The following is a 24,433-nucleotide window of genomic DNA, read 5'->3' on the forward strand; positions in this document are numbered from 1 at the left end:
CCTCCTCTTTTCCCTACAGCTTATTCTCTTTCTTTCTTTCTTTCTTTGGCCACACCCACAACATAAGGAAGCCCCTGGGTCAAAGACTGAATCTGAGCTGCAGCTGCTACCTATGTCACAGCTGCAGCAAGGCTGGATCCTTAACCCACTGTGCCACAGTGGGGATTCCCCTACAGTTTATTCTTAACACATCCAGAATGTTTTTGCCAAAACATATGTCAGATCATCTCACTGCTGGGCTAGAAATTCTCTATTAGGTCTTCCTCTACACAAAGGAAAAGTAAAAGTCATCCCCATGGCCTTTAAAGCTCTTCCTGATCTAACCTCATCTCTTAATTGCTCTTCCCTGCACTGAGTATGCTCTAGCCACACTGAAAATTCCTTAGTTATAATCATTCTCCTATCTCACGGCCTTTGTTAGAATGCCATTCCTGGAGTGCTACAGCCTAGAATGTTCTTCCCCCTAGATATCCATATTACTCCCATTCTGATCGCATTCAGGTCTTCACATAATATTCCACCTTTTTCATGAAGTCTCTATAAGCTCTACCCTTATACTGCACACCCATAGTTCCTACACTTCTCCCTGTTTTATTTCCCTTTGCAGTATAACTTCACAACATGCAGACATATTATATCCAATTATTTTCTTTTTTTGTTTATTCCCACAAAAATGTTAGCTCCATCAGGACAGGATGTTTATCTGTTTTTTTTTCCCACTGCTCTATTTTTGAATTAGTATATACATCTAGAACTCAAAAGAGAGGTATAGTTCTAAAGTAACAATGTGGGAAAGTTCAGTATATGGCTGGTACTTAAAACCATGCAAGTATATGAGATTTCCCAAGAGATTAAAGAATGTGGAAAAAAAACAGGCCTACCTTATTTTAAACATTTGAAAGTTGGAGAGAGAAGATTAAGCAAGCCAGGAAGCTGAGGAAAGCAGTTAGGGAGGTGAGAGGGAAAACAGTGTAGTGTTATGTATGTGAAGGAAAACAGGAAATGTTTTAAAACAGGAAAGGCCAACTCCATTAAATGCTACTACAAGCTTAAGAAAGATGGGAATTGAAATGGTATTTTAACAGAGAGGTCATGTCTGGCCTTAGGAAACATTCAATGATGGACTGAGAGACTGACACTGTTGAAACTAAGTCTCCTTGAACCTGAGTTCCCCTGCCGAGGTTATCCATAACTTCTCTATCCAAGACTTTATCACCTTTCTTGTCCTGCTCCTGTTCCCCTTAGGACTGAGGAGTATCAAAGAAAAGGGGTGATTGAAATGACATAGGACTCTGTGAGGCCTTCCCAGGTACAAAACCCTTCTGTGTCCTCTGTTGTCTCTTTGTAGAAAAAAAGCTTTAGTTTACTAGGCCTTCTGCAGTTCCAAAGAGCAGACTCCAACAGTTAATGATTAAAGAACAATAGAGTCACAGGACTTCTCCTCCTAAAGCAATATACATAACAGTCTGATGCCTATCTCTGAGTTGTAGTGCAGAAGCTAAGACTCCCACTCAGGTGGATGATGGTGACTACATGATGAGTTCACGCTGACTGAAAGCACAAAGATGCCACACAGGTTGGACCTAAAAGGCTAACGAATGAGATCCTCAAAACATCATCCTTTTACCCCACCACCAACCCATCAGAAAAAGGTCCCCGAGTTGATGAAGCATATGCTCCTACTCCTCTAACCTCCTGTTTACAAATACTTGCCTAAAAGCCATCAGGAGTTTGGGTCTTTTGAGCAGTGCTTGGTGCCCTGAAATAAACGCTGTATTTTCCTTCCCCACAACCCAGTGTCAGGAGATTGACTTTACTGAATGTCGGGTGAGTGGACCCAAGTTCGGTTAGGTAACAGACAGGGTGCAATTCCAGGGGCAGGAGGGAGGAAAGAGAGGAATGTAAATGACTCTTTTTAGAGGAATGGCTACTAATGAGAGGACAGAAAATTGACACTAACTGGAGGAGTATGTATGGTTGAGGTAGAATAGTTCTGGGATGAGGAAAATAGGAGTATGTATAAATACTGCTGATAAAATCATGTAAGTCAATTTAAATATCACAAGGAAAATCTTTTTGACTGTTCCAATATAGAAGGACATGACTGGATAAGCTAAAAGGTGGAAGAAAAATATCAGGTCCTCAAATAGTTGTCAAATTTAATATGAGCCAGTACAACATTATAGCTAGCAGAATGATATCATCACATAAAGGTAGAGAAACAGTATGCAGACTTTGTGATATGACTGAGTCATGGGTAGAATGGTAATTATGGAACAGGGTGTCATTCTAATAAAGCCCACAGCAGCAAAAAGTATGGAAAACACACTTGGGAGGTTGTGGGGGTGGGGTATGGAAATGTTTAAACACCTGAGAAACAGAGATGTTTAAACATTTCAGATAGCTTTTGTATTCACAGGCCATGGGGATTCATCTGATTTGTGCAAGAAAAGGCAAGTTTGAAGGGAGATTAAATAATATACTTCAAAGAATGTCTAAATGTACTTCTCCTACTCAAAAAGTAAATAAACAGTGATTGGAACTTGAGTTAGGCATTGAAAGATAGTCTTGAGTATAACAGCAGTGGAGGAACACCACCTACTCTTGATTTTTAAATGGAGTAGGCAGTTAACTTTAGGATTGCTTCTCAGAGAGAAAGAGAGAGAACAAGAGAGGGGGGGCCTTTTCTGAAGATAGTAGAGAAGAATGGATGACCTCTTCAACGGCCTTTTAGATTACAATCTTAGACTCTACAATTTAAGTTCAAACTGTTGCAATTTCCCTTTGGAATCTTCTTTCTTTGAGGGTTATTTTATATTCAATTTCAAAATGATTCAGTGGAATTTGAGAAAATATTAGGAATACATGGAAAAGCCTCACTTCTGTATGCTGTGGGGCTCCTATTTTCATAAATATGTTTAAATAGTTTTAATTTCTCCTTAATAATAGCTTGAGAAGAAATTCAACACTATGGTATATTCTAACAGTGATTTCTAGCAAAGGTCATTTTCTAGAATGCATTAAATAATATAGGAAGGCTAAGGTAATTTTACTGTAATAAACATTTATTTCTGTTAAAATGCAGGACATGAGTAAATGAAAAATCTCTAATGATCAGAATACTGTACTCAACTACGATGTTAATCTCCTTTTCTCTCTCTCTCTCTCTCTCTCTCTCTCTCTCTCTCTCTCTCTCTCACACACACACACACACACACACACACAGAGAGAGAAAGAAAGAGATACTTGCAGGAATGCTTCCAAGAAGCATTAGAAATGATGGATTAGAGCTCCTCTTCCTTTGCCAGTTCAGACCCTAACTGGAGATGGTAACCAAGCAATAAAACTGCCAAAAGGTTAAGAGAGGAAGCACAAAGCGAACTTCATCATCACAAAATAGATTATTAACATCTGAATACTCTAGTTTTTCCATAGTCTATCACAGTCTTGGATATTAACAATGACAGCACTGTCATATCCTCCCTGTGAACCAGGGAACATTGTTGAAGAACCTGGCCTGGGACCAAAGACTCCCTCTCCCACTGCCTCCATCCAAAGACTTTCCTTCTGATCAAAAGTGAGCAACGCTGGGGCCTCCCCAGCCAGGGCTCACTGTTGTCACTTCCCTTTGTATAGTGTGCCATATCTCATTACATGTCAAGCACCCTCACCTCACTGATGTGTACAAATATGATTTAATTGATTAACTAACTAGTTAATTAGTTAATTTATTGCCACTGAGAGCTGTAGGGTCTCTGTAGTTGCTCAGGCCTTTGAACTCTCTCGAGAAGGTTCAAAAATGCATTTCTTATTCTGTTATTATAATTGATCAGGGAACCTCACTTTTTTTTGTATAAAATCTCACTCCTAGTGTTTTAGACTTTAAGGACATTTTGGATTTTTAGAGGTTTAATTAGAAGACCAATAATGGTATAATCATTATCTAGATGTTTTTGGTAGTCATCTGTTAAGGAAACAGAAAAAGACTTAGCTGAAACTGATGTGCCTTATCCTAAAGGTTCAGATGAAGCAGAATCAAGAGTTGGAAACATAGCCAAAACAGGAAAGAGTATGGGTGGCACTCCTTCCTATGTTTCTGAGAAGGATGGGGACCCAAACGGGGAGTAAGAAAGTGGAGAACTAGTTGACAGCTTCCTTCCCTCCTTCTCTCATGACCATTGCAGATAAATAAAGGCCATTTTCACAATAAATGAATTGTTCTCTCACAATTTAAATAAAACAAATGGTATGCCAAGATTAAATTTAAGGTCCAATTAACCTCATGCTTTTATCGAACTATCTAGATAGTAGCCTTGGGATGCTTTATTCAACTCTAGAGAGGCAAGTAAAGTTCAAATAATAAATATATAAATAACATGTGTTTGATATTTAAGTATAACCTTCAAAAATTCAAATGAAGATAAATAAATTACTGCTTGAGCTATCATATTCTGATGAATAGCATAACCTTTGGCGCCAGAGAGATGTATTTTTGAATATCCACTCTTTCACCTTCTAGCTTTGGACAAGCTTTATGTCTCTTTGTTTTCTCATCTACAATATGAGAATCACAGCAGAACCCATTTACGAGGTATAACCATGGCACTAATTCTAAGACCTTTTGCATTAACTGAGGTTCACCCAGAAGTAGATTCTAAGACAAGGATTTGATTACAAGCAGTTTTATTCATAGATGATACTAGAAAGTTGTGCTGAAAGAGTAAGGAGATGACTAGGAATGGAAAGGAAGTCAATACAGGGCATGCAAATAAACAGGTTATCATTGTGGCCAACTATGCTTCAACACACTGGAGACCTCTGGTGTGAACCATGCCCTGGAGTTGCCCTACTCAAGGAATGAAGAAGGTGGCATATTAATCCATCAACTCCTATTCACCAGTAGTTGAGTACTATTCTAAGGATGTTTCCTTCCCAGCACTTGCAACCTGCTCTGCAGGTAGGTGAACTTCCCCTATGGCAGGAGAAAGTGCTTGGGCAGTCACAGGTACTTGAATTTAGAAAGCTTAGGGTTTACAAAAAGGAGTAGTGCTGAGGGGCTATAAATAGGACATTAAGGGCTAAACTTGACCTACCAGCCCCCTTCTGGTTTCTGTAAATAAAGTGTTATTGGAACAAAGCCATGCACATTTATTTACATATTGTCTATGAGGTTTGGTGGCTTTTAGTATGCAATGACAAAGTTCATTGCATGACCCACAAAGCTTAGAATATTTACTATCTGGCTCCTCAAAAAAGAATGTGTTGATTCCTCATCTAGTTGGTAGCACAACTGAGATTAGAATTTAGGCTTCTTGACCTCCAGTGCAGCACTCTCCTAATTACACTTGAGATTTGCTCTCTCCAAAATTAATTACAGGCTGGGATAGTTTTCCCAGTGTTTAATCAACTAGAAACCTTTATTAACTGGCGCTTCTATGTGTCTATTTATACAATGGTCATTCATATCATACTTATTACCCTGGGACATTTGAAGAACTCCAATATCCTCATTTGGAGTCTTCACATCAACCACATTTTTTAGGCAATTTCTTTCGGAAATGCTAAATTGGGTATTGTGGAATGTGAACATTTCCAGACCCAGCAGCTTGTGGATAAGAAAGGATTCACACTGACATTTATGACCAGATTTGTTGGCTCTTTGCCTCCATCTGCCAAGCAGGCCTTCAGTTTCATGCAAAGTCCTGCTGACCTAAACATTTATGAGAGTCTCTAGGGGAGCTTGGCTTCCCCTGGTGTAAGTACAGCTATTCTCCCCACTGGTCTCTAAGCTGCTCCGCTGGGCAAATACTGCCTGGGCTAGTGTGCTGTCAATCTACTTGAACTTCCAAGCTACAAAGTCCTGGGGTTGGTGATAGTGAAATAATGTGAAGTTCTCGATCCAGAACGCTGGATCTCATTCAAATTACACCCGATGTTGCACACAAGGAATAGGGATGAAATTCCGCACCTAACATAGGCATATGGCAGTAGTTCTTAAAGTGCACTCCCAGGACCAGCTGCATCAATTCCACCTGGCGGCTTTTTAGACCCCCAAGTTCTCAAGTGTCACTCCAGATCTACTGAATCTGGAATTCTGGGGTTGAAGCCCAACAATCTGTGCTCTAATAGGAAATGGGTAATTTTTTTTTTGGTCTTTTCTAGGGCCACACCCATGGCATATGGAGGTTCCCAGGCTAGGAGTCTAATCGGAGCTATAGCCCCTGGCCTACACCAGAGCCACAGCAATGTGGGATTTGAGCTGCATCTGTGACCTACGCTACAGCTCACAGCAACGCTGGAACCTTAACCCACTGAGTGAGGACAGGGATCGAACCTGCAACCTCATGGTTCCTAGTTAGGTTCGTTAACCACTGCACTACAACGGCAACTCCAGATATGCATAATTTTGATGCATGGTAAAGTTTTAGAACCACTGACATAGGATATTGCATACAGACCAACAGTCCCATCTCTGCTACCCACTCCCTTTCCTCAGTGCTGTGGTTGGGTACTGATATGGCCATAATAAAGCCTCTCATCCCTCCATGTGCATCCCCCTTCGCAATAACATTGTAGCTACTCCCTTCAAGAGATGAAGTATTTTTCTCCACCCCTTGAATGTGGACTGGACTTACAACTTTCCTTGGCCAACAGAATGTAGCAGAAGTGATGTAATATGAATTAGAGTCTAGGTATCAAGACATCTTGTAACTTTCATTCTCATTCTCTTATAATACTGCCCTGAGAATGCCATATAATGAAGACTTGTCAAGCCTATCAGATGATGAGGTTCTCCATCCAGCCGCCAGCTGTCAGATATCTGAGTTAATCCATCTAGCTTCTTTTAATTTGCCAGATAACTGCATGCACATGAATGAACCCTAGCAAGACCTTCAGAATACCTATTAAGATAATCACAGCCCAAATGCAGAACCACAGAATTATGAGTAAGTAAATAACACTTGTTTTAAGTCATTATATTTGGGGTGTTTTTATGCAGATATAGAAAAGGGATGAACTCAGGTATCTAAGCAACAACTGCAAAAAGTTGTTTTTTTTTTTATTTTTATTTTTTTTTTTTTTAGCATTCCTATTTTTCCAGCAAATTGAGACAGTTATACAGTTTGGGCAGGACCACTTTATCATATTACATAATTTCTGTAAGCAGTCATAAAGGATCTTGGTTTGGTATTTTTAAAAAGATCCCCTGGGCCTCAGTGTCCACACATACAGAAGAAGAATAATCAACTAAATACTTTTAACAATTATTCTAGTTTCAGAGTTTTATGGTTCTAAGAAATTCAAAGAGAATAAACTAATTTCTTCTACTCCTTAAGTAGAAAAGACACAGAAATATTTCACTTTCACTCTCCATACATCTAAGACAGAGTTAAAAAAACATTAACTACTGACTAGCTGCCTTCATATCTAGAATTTCCACTGGGTTCTTGGACAGAGAGATAATGCAAGGCACAGCAAAACAAAACAACAAAATAAAACAGAACAAAGGCTTTGGAGACTGACACACTTGGATTGTAATCTTGGCTCAGTTGCTGCCCAGCTATGTGGCCTTCATCTAACTATTTCCCCTCAAAGCCTTGGGATCCTTACCTTATAAATATTGTGTATAACCATATATAGTAGGCAATTATTTGGGGGATTAAAAACATATATGTGAAAGCAGCTAGCACAATAGTGTAAGTACACTGTAAAAAACTTACTATGATGAATGATGAATAATATTGTTTTACAATACAGTACAGTACATGAAATAACTGTCGAATATCATAACTGTATTACAAATTATATTTTCCCTTTTTATATTGTATTTATTTTAGATTAACCTTCTGGAAGTCAGGAATATAAACCATTCTTAATTCTAATGTTTAAACCACCATGTTAAAGAAAAGAATATTTGATTTCAATAATAACAGTTCTAGATTTACCTGACACTTGTGCATTCAAAATTTGTGTGTTTACCATTTTTACTTTATGCCCAGCTCTGTATCAATTTGGTACAGGGTATGAAAGGACACTGCTTTGAGAAAATTACTCTCTCCCTCCATTCTTCTCTAGCTCTGGCCCCAAATCCACCAGCTACCACCAGTGGCCTGGAGCTGAGGACATTCCCAGATTCTCCCTACTGGCTGCAAAGTGGAAGGAGTGGGAAGAAGGGACGGAGTGGTAGGGGAGATGATACTCATTGCTGGGGCAGAAAGAAGTAGGACAGGAGAGATGAAAGATGTTGTTTCTCTCCACTTTGGCCACACATCCCTTTGCCCTCTGCTTTGCCTCACTGGTCCCCTTGCTATTCCTCCATCTTGATCTACTTCAAGGAATTTCCTCTGGCCATTCTCTCTGTGAATTGGAGTTTGGGGATTAAACCATGAGCCACTGAAGCTGCCAACCTGCAGCTCCCCCTGAGTGGAGCTCAGGGCTGATACTAGTAGTGAGGCACTCTGTGTTCTCAGAAAACTGGAAGAACAAGTCCTCAGATAGTCAGATATTTTTAGGAGAAAATTTTACCTGCCCAGTTTGCCCAATCTTGCATCTCCTCATATCTAGAAAATACTAAAATCCTTCATGGTGGTGTCTGCTCCTTGTGACTAGTAGTAACCTTCATTAAACCAACAACAAAATTTGTAAAATGTGTGCATGGCTGCATGCACCTTCCGCTCACCTTTATCCTACACACTGACATTATTTCTCCCTGCCTCTTTGGGGCAGTATTTCACAGTCACCTGGGAATGCAGCCACCTCCAAGAGTGAGAGCCAGATGGCCTGCAGGCTGTGAAAACTCAGTTGGATATCAAAGGAATGATTTCAGTGAGCCCATAAATCTTTAGTTCCTGCTACCTGCCCTTTGTTGCAAAAACTCCTATATATCCTAGCTCCTCTCTTTCCTCCTCAGAGTGGTTTCTCAGGGCTACCTGAGATGCTATCTCCTGGGCTTAAGTCCTAATTTTGTCCCAAATAAAAGTTAACTCTCAGCTTTGGGTTGTGCAATATTTTAAGTCGACGTCTCTCTGCTGGAACACTCTCCGCTGGATGTACACATGGCTCACATCCTCACTTCCATCAAACTTTCTCATGTTTCCAAGTATTCTCTTAATAGAAAAGATTCACTGACCCAACTACAGGCAATCATGTCCTCATTCCTGCTCTCTTTTCCTTTTATCTTGGTTTCTGGTTCTCCCTAACTGTGTCTCTGGAACTTCAATGCGCAAACAAATCACCTAAGGATCTCATTAAAATGCAGATTCTGATGCACTGGGTCTAAGGTGGGGCCTGAGATTTAGCATTTCTAACAAGTGCCCATTTGATACCAATCTGTGGGCTACACTCACTGAACTCTTAACAAAACTGGGATACTGTCTGTTTTCCACTTTATCAGCTCATCATCTTTCTCTTCCAGTCAGAGTACAGTTGACCCTTGATCAACACATATGTTAGGGCTGCTGATTTACTGCACAGTTGAAAATTTGTATATAATTTACAGTTTGCTCTGCCATGTATGCTGTTCTTCTATATGCACAGACTCAACCAACTATGGATTGTATAGTGTTGTAGTGTTCACTATTGAAAAAAAAATCCTACATATAAGTGGACTTGTACAGTTCAAATTTGTGCTGCTCAAGGGCCTACTGTACATGTTTTATGAAGAGAAGGACTTTAACCTATTCTATGCTGCTTCCTCAGCACCTACTATGATACTCAATACATAGATGGTAATGAATATTTGTCAAGTGGATGACTTAAATATGTTTCTGGAAATCAAAACTAGAAATTGGAATCTATTTTCCATTAGAAACATTATTGTCACATTTAGGTACTTCGGAGGTTAAAGAGGTTTCTGTGTCCTGGCTTTGTAATCTTCCTACCATGTATTAAGTGTCTTAAATAAGGGCATAAGCCCATAATTATGTTCACAGTTCAACAAATTTACACACAATCATTGGAACCCAATCTCTTTACAGAGTTAGATTCAGAAGCTGGACAGGAGAAAGCTAGAGAAAAAATACTGATAAATGATTATACAGGGACAAGCTATGAATATGTGCTGAGGGAACCAAAATTTATAGGTTGTATAATGAAATAAATCTGATGTAATTAGTTGAACATAAACCATGATAGATCAATTTTAATATCTCAGATTGAAAAAAAGAGAAGCTTTGCACATCTTTTTCAAGTATCCAATGCCATTAAGTCTAACTCTGATAACTTCTCAGAAACCTCAGGGAGTACATGAGACACACTGTCCCCATACTGTATGGCCTCTTTTAACCCAAATATTATTTATGCCTTTTATCGAGTTATCATTGTGCTACATTGGCTGTGAACTTTCCATTGTGGTATATTTCTACTTGCTATTTAAAAAATCCACTTCACTTGAAATATCTATCACCAAAGTTTCATACTTAAATCACCCAATCTTTGAAAAGTAAACAAAGTGGGAAAAAGAAGCAAAAAACAACAACAAAACAACAAAAGATGTTCTTAGCTCTTCCTAATTATAGAATTGGTACAGCACAGAAGTTTTCTGGCTCCTCTCCCCTGAGATTCAAAGCCAGCATTAACATTGCCATGAGATTTTATGCATACATCCCACTAACAAGTGAATAGAAAGTGAAATAAAAGAGACTGAAAACAGGCAGTAAAAACAAAAGTTAAAACTACAGCAAAATAAAGAAACACTCTTCCCCCAAGTCTACTTGTTTTGGTAGTCACGGTTCATTTTTCTTTTTCTTGAACTAAAAATGAAAGAGCTCTTAAAATTGTTTTTGGATGGGACAGAGGATGGTGCTAGAAGGTGATGTGTTTCCATGGCTTCAGGAATTTGTACAGACATGTGACAAGAATATTGTCTAAATTATAGAGGTGTCATGGAGATGGAATCTTTAGGTATTTAATCTTGGAGACTACTATGGAGGTCTACCCTGATTCCCTCTTAGGGACAACACACCCATCCCTTCTACTGGGAATAATGGTTGTTGATGTTATTCCTCACTTGGAACTGCCTTTGGCCCTGGAAGAGTCTTCTAAGGTCTCCCCTTCCTCGCAGCATTAATGACTGGCTGGTTCAGGAATACAAAGGCCAGTCCCTCAATGCAGGACAGCTCTGCAGAGCCAGCCCAGTTTTAAGGCTCCTGGCTGAGGCCTTTGTGGCAGTTATATGGCCCTTTAGCCTTTTCTGCTGTCTCTGTCATGGACTTTTCTTTGTTGTAGGTCTAACTCCAATATACTTTTGTCATTCGATACTCTGAATCAGAGTCTACTTCCAAGGAACCTACTCTAAGACATTTTGCCTAGTAAATAACAAAAGTTTATTCCTGTTTTCAAAGTAGCAACACATTTTCCCTTTTACCCAGGGATCACCTCATTGCTGTGCTTTTGAGAATGTCTACAGCCATAGAGAATGTGGTCCAGCATACTTACGTGCTTCAATAGTGGTCAGTCCAGGGGTTGGGCCAGGCCACTTTGCCCTCAGCTCTTGCAGTAAATGCGTTACCGCCTTCCACTCTGAGCTCAGATCTTCTAACTTTCTCTTTAATAGAAAAGCATACATGTTATTTATTTGATTAACATCGAATGAAGTAACTTAATTCAAAAAGTTATTAATTTGTTTTGTGAATACATTATTGTATTTCTATTTTGCTTCTAAATTAACTTTCCTGGGTAGAATTCCTCTCAAAGATATTATAATTATTTTAGTCAACCACACTACAAATTTGTATCGATTGTTTGCTGCACACAGGCTCTTTCTCCAGGCACAATTTCAATGAAAGGAAGTATAATGCAAACATTAATGAAAGCAAGAAAAATAAATAAACAAAAATGTGTCATCTCAGCAATTGGCTTGAATCTTTTATTTATTTATTTATTTACTTATTTACTTATTTTAAATAATTATTCATCTAGGTGTGCTGCTGTTTTTTGGCTTTTATTCGGTTTTTAGTGTTTTTTTTCTGGCACACCAGAAGCATATGGAAGTTCCCTGGCAAGCAATCTGTGATCTATACCACAGCTGTGGCTACTCAGGATCCTTAACCCACTGCACTAGAGGGGCAACTCCAGGCTCTGGCTTTTTATTTTTTTTAATTTCTTAATTTTTTTAAAAAAATTTATTGTTATTATTATTGTAATTATTTTTTGTATTTTTAGGGCTGTACTCGTGGCATATGGAGGTTCCCAGGCTAGGGGTTGAATCAGAGCTGCAGCTGCTGGCCTACACCACAGCCACAGCAATGCCAGATCCCAGCTGCTACAGCAACATGGGACTTGAGCCACATTTGCCACCCTACACCAAAGCTCACAGCAATGCCAGATTCTTAATTCACCGAGTGAGGGCAGAGATCAAACCTGCATCCTCATGGATTAGATTCGTTTCCACTGAGCCACGATGGGAAATCGTGGACTCTGGCACTTTAGAATATGCATTTGTCACCTAGCTGTCTTACACATGGATATGCTTTTTACTTTTCCCCCTTAAATTTTATCTGTATGGCTTATTTTTTTTTTGTCTTTTTGTCTTTTTAGGGCCACACCCATGGCATATGGAGGTTCCCAGGATAGGGGTGCAATTGAAGTGTAGCCTCCCACCTATGCCACAGCCACAGCAATGTGGGATATGAGCCATATCTGTGACCTACACCACAGCTCACAACAACACCGGATCCTCAACCTGCTGAGTGAGGCCAGGGATTGAACCCATGTCCTCATGGATGCTAGTAGGGTTCACTAACACTGATCCACAATGGGAACTCCTGGCTTGACGCTTTTAAATAGTATCTAGTGTGGCTGGATACAAGAATTTTTGAGAGAACATTAAAAATATCTTACTGCCCTGGCTTACTCTAGATCTATCATATTAGAAACTCCTGGATGGGATTTCCCATCATGGCGCAGTGGAAATGAATCTGACTAGGAACCATGAGGTTGTGGGTTCAATCCCGGGCCTTGCTCAGTGGGTTAAGGATCTGGCGTTGCCGTGAGCTATGGTGTAGGTTGCAGATGTGGCTTGGATCTGGCATTGCTGTGGCTCTGGCGTAGGCCCGTGGCAACAGCTCCGATTGGACCCCTAGCCTGGGAACCTCCATATGCCATGGGTGCAGCCCTAAAAAAGGACAAAAGACAAAAAAAAAAAAAAAAAGAAAGAAAGAAACTCCTGGATGGAGGGGCTATGGGACATAGGGAAGGGACGCAGGGCGATAAGCTTCTCAGAGGCCACTTCAAGCAAGAATTCTTGTCCCAGGTGGTGAAGAAGATGTCAGACATCCTTCAGTCGTTAGTCCCTTGATAAGCAGATAGGTTGGGGGGGTCATCAGAGAAAGAGAACTAGGAATGGCTTTCTTGATATAGAAGACATTTTGGCCTAAGCCATTTTGTAATCTAAGCCTGACCACAATGCTTGCCCTTGAGTAGGTCTCAGTAATTAACAATCTTATGGGAGAGAATGAAGAAACTAGCGAGGAACAATCAGGAAACAATGGTATAGTCTTGGGGTAGGGTTCTGGTTCATCAGGGGATATATGTAATAATATATCTTTGAGTACTGCAGGAACTAAGGCCCCCATTCAGGTGGAGAGTGAAATGAGGATGTTGACCCTCCTGACTTCAATCAACTAAAGCTTGGACTACTCTGTAGACCTGTGTCCCAGTCCTATGCTGAATTCTCCTCTGTGAAGCCCCCTCATGAATATGCATATATAACTCAGCCCCTTAATGAATATTTATGTACCCTTAGCTCAAAACTTCCCCAGTTTCGCTGTTCCAGAGAGATTCTGCTTTGGGCATGATCCCCCGGTACTCTCCTTACTTGCTACAAGTAATAAATCCTTCCTTCTCCCAATCTTTGGCTTATTTGTGTCTATTGACTTGACACCCACCAAGAGGTGAAACCAGGTTTCAGGTAACACCTTCAGGGACTATCTCAGCTGTGGAAGGAAATCTGCCTTGACCAAGGGCATGCCCTTCCCTCATTCAAGGACTGATTAAGGTGAGAGTACAAAGGCTCAGACCATTTGGTTCAAAGCAGGCTGATTTTGAGGGTCATTTTAGCTGCAGAGCTCCCAGTAGAGTCAGGAGGCCTGTTTATGGTCAGTAATGTGCTGGTATATGTTAACAGTTAGCTCTCTAGGGGGAAGTAAAGAAAAAACCTGATTCTAGTATTTGCTAATTTCTGTGGTATAAATATTCCCACTATAGCCAACTTTAAGTAAGTTACCAAGAGGATATCAAGCGGCTCACAAAAAGCCTGAAAATTGATAACAGACTCTCATGAGTAGATACAAGCTGCCTCTAGTACACCACTGGGTAACAATATGATTACTTATTGCTGGTAGAATGTGAGCAGGGGTAATATCTGTCAGTTCTGGGGTGACACTTTTTAAAAATTTGAGTGAGGTTTCTCTACTCATTCTTTCCCTATCCACTAGCTGGAAGCAAAGGACTCAAAGGTCATAGGGCAGACTTTCTCAATATATTAGGTGGAGAATTTATCCTAATACTCTAGAGCAGTGGTGTCATCCTTTGGGACCTTCAAAAACACCTGCAGGCCTTGATAAAGCCTGATTTCTGGGTCTTAGCCCTGGAGCTCTAGATTCAATAGGTCTTGGGTAGGATCCAAGAATTTACATTTCTAACAATTATCCAATTGATGCTGATGCTGATTGTCCAGGACTAAAGCCTAAGGTGTCCATAATAAGTAACGAGTTGCCTAAGCATCTACAGTGAACTATATATGTACCATGCTTGACAAAAATAAGAAAATAGGCCCTGAAATCACTTTCTATATGACAATTCTCTTGAGGAATCCTGTTTGAAGAAAGCTGCCAAGGGTATATATACTAGAATGAAAACAAAAAATTCATCACTTCCTATTTTAGTTATCATCTATGCTCTTGAGTTTATTTATTCCATTGTGTCTGACATCATTTCAAATCAAGGCTTTTAATTTCTTTTCCTAGAGCACATGCTGTTAAACATTTACTATCACATCAATAAATATAACTCTTCTCATTTATTAAAACATAAGCCTTGAATCAAAAAGCAAACAAAAAATGCCTCTGATCAGTGAGGAAAACTACCATTGAAAGGAATGACATGCTGAAGATATTTTTCCATTCTGATATCAGAGGTAAACACCAAGAATTAAACATTACCAAAGGCTAGTGAATGAATGTATATTGGGTCTCCTTATTCCCCTGTAAATTTCTAGTATTCTTAATATTATTAATACATAATATCAAGAGGATTCAGAGGTAACCATGTTGATAATAAAAAGTAGCAACAGATAATAGGGAAGAGACAATAAATGTAATTGCAGATAACTACAAAATATAGTGATCTTGGTCATTTATTGAAAGGATAACAGTGCAGGAGATGGTGAAGTCTCCTCAGACATCATTTAACCTACAGAAAGTCACCTGTATTTGCAGAGAGAAAGAGGGAGAGAGACGAATTTACATACAGCTGAAATCTGCTGAGTCCTCCACTCAATAAGCATATGGCCCCATAGTGAGTGGGTGAGGAAAGATGGGAATGTGCTGTTTCTACAGTTGGCTTAGGTTTCGCTTTCTTCTCATGATGTACGAATCTCACCACATTGAGTTAGACTCTAATATTTAAAGTATTTATCTTACAACCTGGCTTCTAAAAGCAAATTAACTACTTCATCTGGGTCTAGACTGAAGAAACTGTGATTGGTACTAAGCTTCATATTCCATGTGCCTAACTGTATAATGAAACAATAATAAATGATGCTTATAATGATGACCCTGAAAATTAAGAATAGTTTAAATTACAGTGTGTTTTAGAATCAGAAGTCCTGGATTTTAGTCCTAACTTATAACGACTGGTTGTGTGGAAAATCAGGTAGGTCACTCAGATTCATCATCCTTGAAGCGTAGATATAACACTATATACCTAACTCATAGCTTTGTTGGAGAAAGCAAATGAGATATTTTATATGAAAATAACTCTGTGAACTGTAAAGTACTATAAAATTGTTGGTTAGTTATTATGCACTGCTTAATGAAGCAAAAGAGAAGACACTCAATAAAAGTTTTCATTGAAAGAGTTAAAATGAAAATACTGCAACGTTGAAAAACTTAGTTTTGGTTATTTAGAAAATAACATGTTTATATATTCAATCCCTTTTTATTAATACATAAACTCTGAATGGTCTATTCATTTACTAGAATATTATCTTGTCCACAGTTATTTCCAGATGAGTAAGTGAGGTATTCATATGATTTCAGATGTAGAGTTTTTTGTTCGTTTGTTTTTTGTCTTTTTGCCATTTTTGGGGCCGCTCCCATGGTATATGGAGGTTCCCAGGCTAGGGATTGAATCGGAGCTGTAGCCACTGGCCTATGCCAGAGTCACAGCAACGCAGGATCCAAGCCGAGTCTGTGACATACACCACAGTGCACAGCCAGGCCAGACCCTTAACTCACTGAGAAAGGCCAGGGATCGAACACACAACCTCATGGTTCCTAGTTGGATTCGTTAACCACTGAGCCACGATGGGAACTCCCAGATGTAGAGATTTTAAAAATTAAGCAATGCCCCCAAGGTACCACAAACATCTGAGGATACTGCAAAGTGTCAAAAAGGCAATAAATAACCTCAGAGGTGTATGCTCCCCAATCTTTCATAATTATTAGCAAACGTTACAAAAAATGGCTATAGATTTTGATTCAGCTGGTCTCAAAAACACTCTTGCAACTTCTTAAAGTACCCAGTATAATTTAGAGTTGAAATAGATTATTTATATACACTATGGAGGTCCTTTTTTGTTTGGTTTCATTTTGCTTTTTGGTTCTCTGATGTTGGATATTTTCAATAGATCTCTCTCAGCTTTTCCATTAGGTTGTAAAGTTCCTTCAGGTAGCAAAAAAATGTTTGGCTTCAGCAACTAATGCAGCATTTTTCATATAATAAACTGCAAACCATGCTCAATACAAGTTTGTAAAAGGTAATGATTAATTACCTTTTACCATGTTAATCTTTAACCAAATTCAAGGGAATCAAATGTATGTCTAAATTCCAATATCTTTAAAGTCAGTGAGATAATATCAAATTATCAAGTCCTTTTCTTGATTAGATTTCTAGAGTTTTCAAACTTTTAATATGCTCAACAATTTGCACATCCCAAGCTTTCCTCACAAGAGCTCAAAACTCAACAATCATAGTGGATTCATGTTTTACCAAAAAGGAGAAACTCTGAGATCATTTTTTTAAGGGCTAAACTACTTTCATGATGGGGGCATTTGCAGCTGAGCATTATTTTCCATTGTATATAATCTACTTGGAGTTACTCATTAAATGTTAAGACACATATCAAACAATGTGAAATTTCTTCTTTATGAAGAAAAATTAATTACAAGAAAATTATTTCTGATTTTAGCTTTCCCTTTTATGTTTAAAATTGAATACGGTTCTAAGCTATTTGAGTTTGAGGTTTTCAAAATTTTTAGGTTTTATATTTTTCTCATGTCAATGTTTGGCATGAAATTAATATCTGCTACATAAATAAATGAATCCTTCTATGGCTGTATATACACAGACATGCTTGTGAATACTGTACTTGAAACATCCATGTTTCTATGTCTGTCTCTATAAATACAATTAATATAACCAAGGACCAGGGGTGAAATTCAAACCTCTGAAACACTTGTCCAGATCCAGCCTAAGCTACTGGGTAAGCCTAAATTGAGACTTTTCCCTCCAAATATCTCCTCAGAAAGGAGAGTCAGCACTTATTAGCTTATAATGTCTTTTGTTTCAATTGCTTTATTTTGAACAACAAAGTTGTACAGTAGCATGAAATAACCTCAAGAAATATAAATTTGGAATGCATACAGAAGTCATCAGCAAGAATTTGGTTAAATAAAAAAAGGAAGTGAAGAAAGTTGATAAATCATGAGTAATTATTCCTAGGGTATAATCTCACGCTTACAAGTGGTGAAGGGCATTCTAAACAAGTCTTTTAAAGATAGTTTTAAAAAGCAAAACAATACATTACTCTGATGGGGTGATAAATAATTCACATCAAAGAAAAATGAAAATATTCTCTCTTCTAATATTTTAGGAATGGGCACTGAAGTTAGGGTTAAATATTCCAATGATAATATTGAAGAAGTGAAAAATGGCCCTTCTAGTAACTGACAGCTAGCTAGGTGCGATGATCTCAAGTGAACATAAAAAAGTCTCAGAAAATAAACTCAAGAGAGACAAGGACATCTCAGGGCCATGTTTGGAATGAGACAGAGACAAGGCCACTCTACCACCACAAAAATGACTAATACGAGGCACTGCTACCTCTTTAACAGTGATACCTCTGCCCTTCTTTAAGCTTTTCACCTGCTAGATAAAAATTGTTGATACCCAGTCATCACAGTGTCTCCATTTCTTGAAAGCATCTAATCCAAAATGGCTTCCACCTCCCTAATTCCTCTTGAGAATCATCCAACCAGCTCTTTTCAACACCTTCTCACTGAGATGCCCCACATTCTCTCTGGAGGGCCTTCTTCCTTTCTGCAGTAAGCTAAACAACCCTAAATTTTTGATTATAGGTATGTTCCTAGTTGTCTTTGGACAGAGAATTTTACAGCACCATACAGGAATTCAAACAGTACCATATTGCAAATAACTTAGAAGGAAGTAAGCTCTAAAATTCTGGAATATACATATGAAGAGTGTGAATGAACTCATTTCATAAATCATAAATGTGACGAAAGCAATATTTCTAATTAGTGTGTTATTTTATAAAATGTGAGATTTGAAATATGGAAGTGATAATCAATTATGAAATTAAATATAATTAGGCATTTGACATTCCTAAATGATTCTATCACTTGCTCAAAAATTTATTGTAATTTTTGTCTTTTCAATGGGAAAGTGCGGCTCTCTTTATATTTAAGCATAATTGATTAGCACTTATTCAACCTCTCATGAACAAGACTATTTCTTCAGGTATAAAGCTAACTTGCATCTTCAAAAAAATGAAATTCTGTTACTCATGTATTAATAAAGTATAACAGATCTCTAATAATGTTACTATTTTTCAATAATTCTTCTCCAACCTTTTTCTATTATCATAGACATGGAAATCATGTTTATCAAATGAGTCAAAATGGACCTTTTAGGAGTTCCCGTTGTGGCACAGTGGAAACAAATCCAACTAGGTTGCGGGTTTGATCCCTGGCCTTGCTCAGCAGGTTAAGGGTCTGGCATTGCCGTGACCTTTGGTGTAGGTTGCAGAGACGGCTCGGATCCCTTGTTGCTGTGTCTGTGGTGTAGACCAGCAGCTATAGCTCCAGCTGGACTCCTAGCCTAGGAACTTCCATATGCCATGGTTGTGGTCCTGAAAAGCAAAAAAAAAAAAAAAAGGGACCTATTATTTGTGGGGGACAAACTTACATCTGTTATCTCACTATTGATTTCTGATTTTACTAAAAATAGTTGCACCAGATAAATGAGATCATGTCTGATACATGATTTGTAAAACCCAAATATTGTTATAATTGTAGTATTTAATTGAGCAATGTTTTGACCAATAAGACACCACTTGACCTGCTATTCTGTATATAAATCTTCAAATGCATTTCTGCTGTTAGTAATATATTTTATCAGGCAAAAAAATATATATATATACCCAAGGAAGTTCTTGGAAATGTTAAGATGTTGATGTTGGCAGTAGAACAAACTCAGGAGAAAAAAAGAGCTTAATCTTGTTAATTAACAACAAAACAACTGGGAAAATGAAACATCCCTGGTTGTGACTGACTATAATTGAAAATGACTAATGATGTTGTCATCATGGAGCTTATATCTGAGGAAATGATGCCTGGAAGATTATAATTGCCCTCTTGACCATTTGTCTATAGCAACTGTTTTTGTTTTAAAGGTTGGGGTGGAACCATTTGGAAAAATATAGAAAGCTTCTACCACCTTATTTTTTTCTCTTATATTAAAAAAACTCAAGATGAGCAATAAAATATATTATTAGATTCATGTTAACAAGTTTTTTTAATAATCTAGAAAGTTAGCAAAGCAAACCAACTGGTGTGATCTTATTGCTTCATAAAGTAACCAAGACATTTTAAATTCCATTAATGCTCAGTTCTAATAATGGAAAGTGATATAAGTATTTCAAAATATATGCACATATTTATTTATTTATTTATTTATTTTATTTTATTTTCCCACTGTACAGCAAGGAGGTCAGGTTATCCTTACATGTATACATTGCAATTACAGTTTTTCCCCCACCATTTCTTCTGTTGCAACATGAGTATCTAGACATAGTTCTCAATGCTATTCAGCGGGATCTCCTTGTAAATCTATTCTAAGTTGTGTCTGATAAGCCCAAGCTCCCGATCCCTCCCACTCCCTCCCCTTCCCATCAGGCAGCCACAAGTCTTTTCTCCAAGTGCACGATTTTCTTTTCTGAGGAGATGTTCATTTGTGCTGGATATTAGATTCCAGTTATAGGTGATATCATATGGTATTTGTCTTTGTCTGTCTGGCTCATTTCACTCAGTATGAGATTCTCTAGTTCCATCCATGTTGCTGCAAATGGCATGATGTCATCCTTTTTTTTAATTTTTTTATGGCTGAGTAGTATTCCATTGTGTATATATTCCACTTCTTCCGAATCCAATCATCTGTCGATGGACATTTGGATTGTTTCCATGTCCTGGCTATTGTGAATAGTGCTGCAATGAACATGCGGGTGCATGTGTCTCTTTTAAGTAGAGCTTTGTCCGGATAGATGCCCAAGAGTGGGATTGCAGGGTCATATGGAAGTTCTATGTGTAGATTTCTAAGGTATCTCCAAAGTGTTCTCCATAGTGGCTGTACCAGTTTACATTCCCACCAGCAGTGCAGGAGGGTTCCCTTTTCTCCACAGCCCCTCCAGCACTTGTTATTTGTGGATTTATTAATGATGGCCATTCTGACTGGTGTGAGGTGGTATCTCATGGTAGTTTGATTTGCATTTCTCTTATAATCAGCGATGTTGAGCATTTTTTCATGTGTTTGCTGGCCATCTGTGTATCTTCTTTGGAGAAATGTCTATTCAGGTCTTTTGCCCATTTTTCCATTGATTGATTGGTTTTTTTGCTGTTGAGTTGTATAAGTTGCTTATATATTCTAGAGATTAAGCCCTTGTCCGTTGCATCATTTGAAACTATTTTCTCCCATTCTGTAAGTTGTCTTTTTGTTTTCTTTTGGGTTTCCTTTGCTGTGCAAAAGGTTTTCAGTTTGGTTAGGTCCCATGGGTTTATTTTTGCTCTAATTTCTATTGCTTTGGGAGACTGACCTGAGAAAATATTCATGAGGTTGATGTCAGAGAGTGTTTTGCCTATGTTTTCTTCTAGGAGTTTGATGGTGTCCTGTCGTATATTTAAGTCTTTCAGCCATTTGGAGTTTATTTTTGTGCATGGTGTGAGGGTGTGTTCTAGTTTCATTGCTTTGCATGCAGCTACCCAGGTTTCCCAGCAATGCTTGCTGAATAGACTTTCCTTTTCCCATTTGATGTTCTTGCCTCCCTTGTCAAAGATTAATTGACCATAGGTGTCAGGATTAATTTCCGGATTCTCTCTTCTGTTCCATTGGTCTGTCTGTCTGTTTTGATACCAGTACCACACTGTTTTGATGACTGTGGCTTTGTAGTATTTCTTGAAGTCTGGGAGGGTTATGCCTCCTGCTTGGTTTTTGTTTCTCAGGATTGCTTTGGCGATTCTGGGTCTTTTGTGGTTCCATATAATGTTTGGATTGTTTGTTCTAGTTCTGTGAAAAATGTCCTGGGTAATTTGATAGGGATTGCATTGAATCTGTAGATTGCTTTGGGCAGGATGGCCATTTTTACAATATTGATTTTTCCAATCCAGGAACATGGAATATCTTTCCATTTCTTTACATCTTCTTTGATTTCTTTGATTAAGGTTTTATAGTTCTTGGCATATGTCCTTTACCTCTTTGGTCAGGTGTATTCTGAGGTATTTGATTTTGTGAGGTACAATTTTAAAAGGTATCGTATTTTTGTATTCCTTTTCTAATGTTTCATTGCTGGTATACAGAAATGCAACTGACTTCTGAATGTTAATCTTATATCCTGCCACTTTGCTGAATTTATTAATCAGTTCAAGGAGTTTTGGGGTTGAGTCCTTAGGGTTTTCTATGTATAGTATCATGTCATCTGCATACAGTGACAGTTTGATCTCTTCTCTTCCTATATGGATGCCTTTTATTTCTTTTGTTTGTCTAATTGCTGTGGCTAAGACTTCCAAAACGATGTTGAAGAGCAGTGGTGAGAGTGGGCATCCCTGTCTTGTTCCAGATTTGAGTGAGAAGGCTTTCAGTTTTTCCCCATTGAGGATTATATTTGCTGTGGGTTTATCATAAATGGCTTTGATTATATTCAGGAATGTTCCCTCTATACCCACTTTGGCGAGGGTCTTGATCATGAATGGATGTTGGACTTTGTCAAATGCTTTTTCTGCGTCTTTTGAGATGATCATATGATTTTTGACTTTTTTTTTGTTAATGTGGTGTATGATGCTGATTGATTTGTGTATGTTGAACCATCCTTGTGAACCTGGGATGAACCCAACCTGGTCATGGTGTATAATTTTTTTGATATGTTGTTGGATTCGGTTGGCTAAGATTTTGTTGAGAATTTTTGCATCTATATTCATCAATGATATTGGCCGATAGTTTTCTTTTTTGGTGGTATCTCTGCCTGGTTTTGGAATGAGGGTGATGGTGGCCTCATAGAATGTCTTTGGGAGTATTCCTTCTTCTTCAACCTTTTGAAAGAGTTTAAGGAGGATGGGCACCAATTCCTCTTTATCTGTTTGATAAAATTCACCTGTGAAGCCATCTGGTCCTGGGCTTTTATTTGTAGGGAGTGATTTTATGACCTCTTCAATTTCATTTCTAGTGATCGGTCTGTTCAGTTGGTCTGTTTCTGCTTGATTCAGTTTTGGCAGGCTGTAAGATTCTAGAAAATTGTCCATTTCTTCCAGATTGTCAAACTTGTTGCCATATAGTTGTTCATAGTATTCTCTTATGGTTTTTTGTATTTCTGCTGTATCCGTTGTGATTTCTCCTTTTTCATTTATAATTTTGGTGATTTGGGTTCTTTCTCTCCTCTTTTTAGTGAGTCTGGCCAGGGGTTTGTCAATTTTGTTCACCTTTTCAAAGAACCAGCTCTTGGTTTTATTAATTTTCTCTATTGTTTTTTGAGTCTCTATTTTATTGATTTCTTCTTTGATCTTTATAATTTCCTTCCTTCTGCTGACTTTAGGTCTTTTTTGTTCTTCTTTTTCTAATTCATTTAGGTGGAGGCTTAAGTTGTCAATTTGGGATCTTTCTTCTTTTTTGAGAAAGGCCTGTATTGCTATAAATTTCCCTCTGAGCACTGTTTTCGCAGCATCCCATAGATTTTGAGAGGTTGTGTCTTCATTATCATTTGTTTCAAGGTAGTTTTTAATTTCCTTCTTGATTTCCTCATTGACCCATTGGTTTTTTAGTAGCATGTTGTTTAGTCTCCATGGAGTAGGTTTTTTCTCTTTGCTTTTCCCGTGGTTGATTTCTAATTTCATGGCATTGTGGTCAGAGAAGATACTTGAGATAATTTCTATGCTCCTAAATTTATTGAGATTCGCTTTATGTCCCAATATGTGGTCGATTCTTGAGAATGTTCCATGAGCATTTGAGAAGAATGTGTATTCTGCTTTTTTTGGATGTAGTGTCCTGAAGATATCAATGAAGTCTAACTTTTCTATTGTTTCCTTTAGGATCTCTGTCGCTTTATTGGTTTTCTGTCTAGAGGATCTGTCCATTGATGTGAGGGGGGTATTTAGGTCTCCTACTATGATTGTATTCTCATCAATATCTCCCTTTATGTCTGTTAATATTTGTTGTATGTATCTGGGTGCTCCTATGTTTGGGGCATATATGTTGATGATAGTAACATCCTCTCCTTGGATGGATCCCTTAATCATTAAATAGTGTCCTTCTTTGTCTTTCTTTATGTCTTTTGTTTTAAAGTCTATTTTGTCTGATATGAGCGTTGCGACTCCTGCTTTTCTGTCATGTCTGTTGGCATGAAATACTTTTCCCCACCCTTTCACTTTCAATCTATATGTATCTTTTGTCCTAAGGTGAGTTTCTTGTAGGCAGCATATTGAAGGTTTTTGCCTTTTTATCCACTCAGCCACTCTGTGTCTTTTGATTGGGGCATTCAGTCCATTGACATTTAAGGTGATAATTGATAGATGATTATTTATTGCCATTTGATCCTCGTGTTCCAGTTGATTCTATGGTTCTCCATTTTTCCTTTCTTTTTTTTTTTTTTTTTTTTTTTGGTTGGATGGTCTCCTGTTATTATCTGCTTGAGTGTATTTTTTTTTTCATTTTT

The 24,433-nt window shown here is 38.1% G+C and overlaps 1 protein-coding gene across 17 annotated transcripts in view; it reads right to left on the reverse strand.

The window, feature by feature from the left end:
• The window catches only part of DMD (dystrophin), a 2,622,506-nt gene that overhangs the window by 726,897 nt on the left and 1,871,176 nt on the right, over positions 1-24,433 (reverse strand). For all 17 annotated transcript variants that reach the window (XM_021079543.1, XM_021079551.1, XM_021079550.1 and 14 more), the window contains 1 exon segment: positions 11,437-11,545. In XM_021079543.1, the coding sequence (XP_020935202.1) occupies positions 11,437-11,545 (109 nt within the window).

This window comes from Sus scrofa, chromosome X (assembly GCF_000003025.6).
Source record: "Sus scrofa isolate TJ Tabasco breed Duroc chromosome X, Sscrofa11.1, whole genome shotgun sequence".
Classification (NCBI taxonomy): domain Eukaryota; kingdom Metazoa; phylum Chordata; class Mammalia; order Artiodactyla; family Suidae; genus Sus; species Sus scrofa.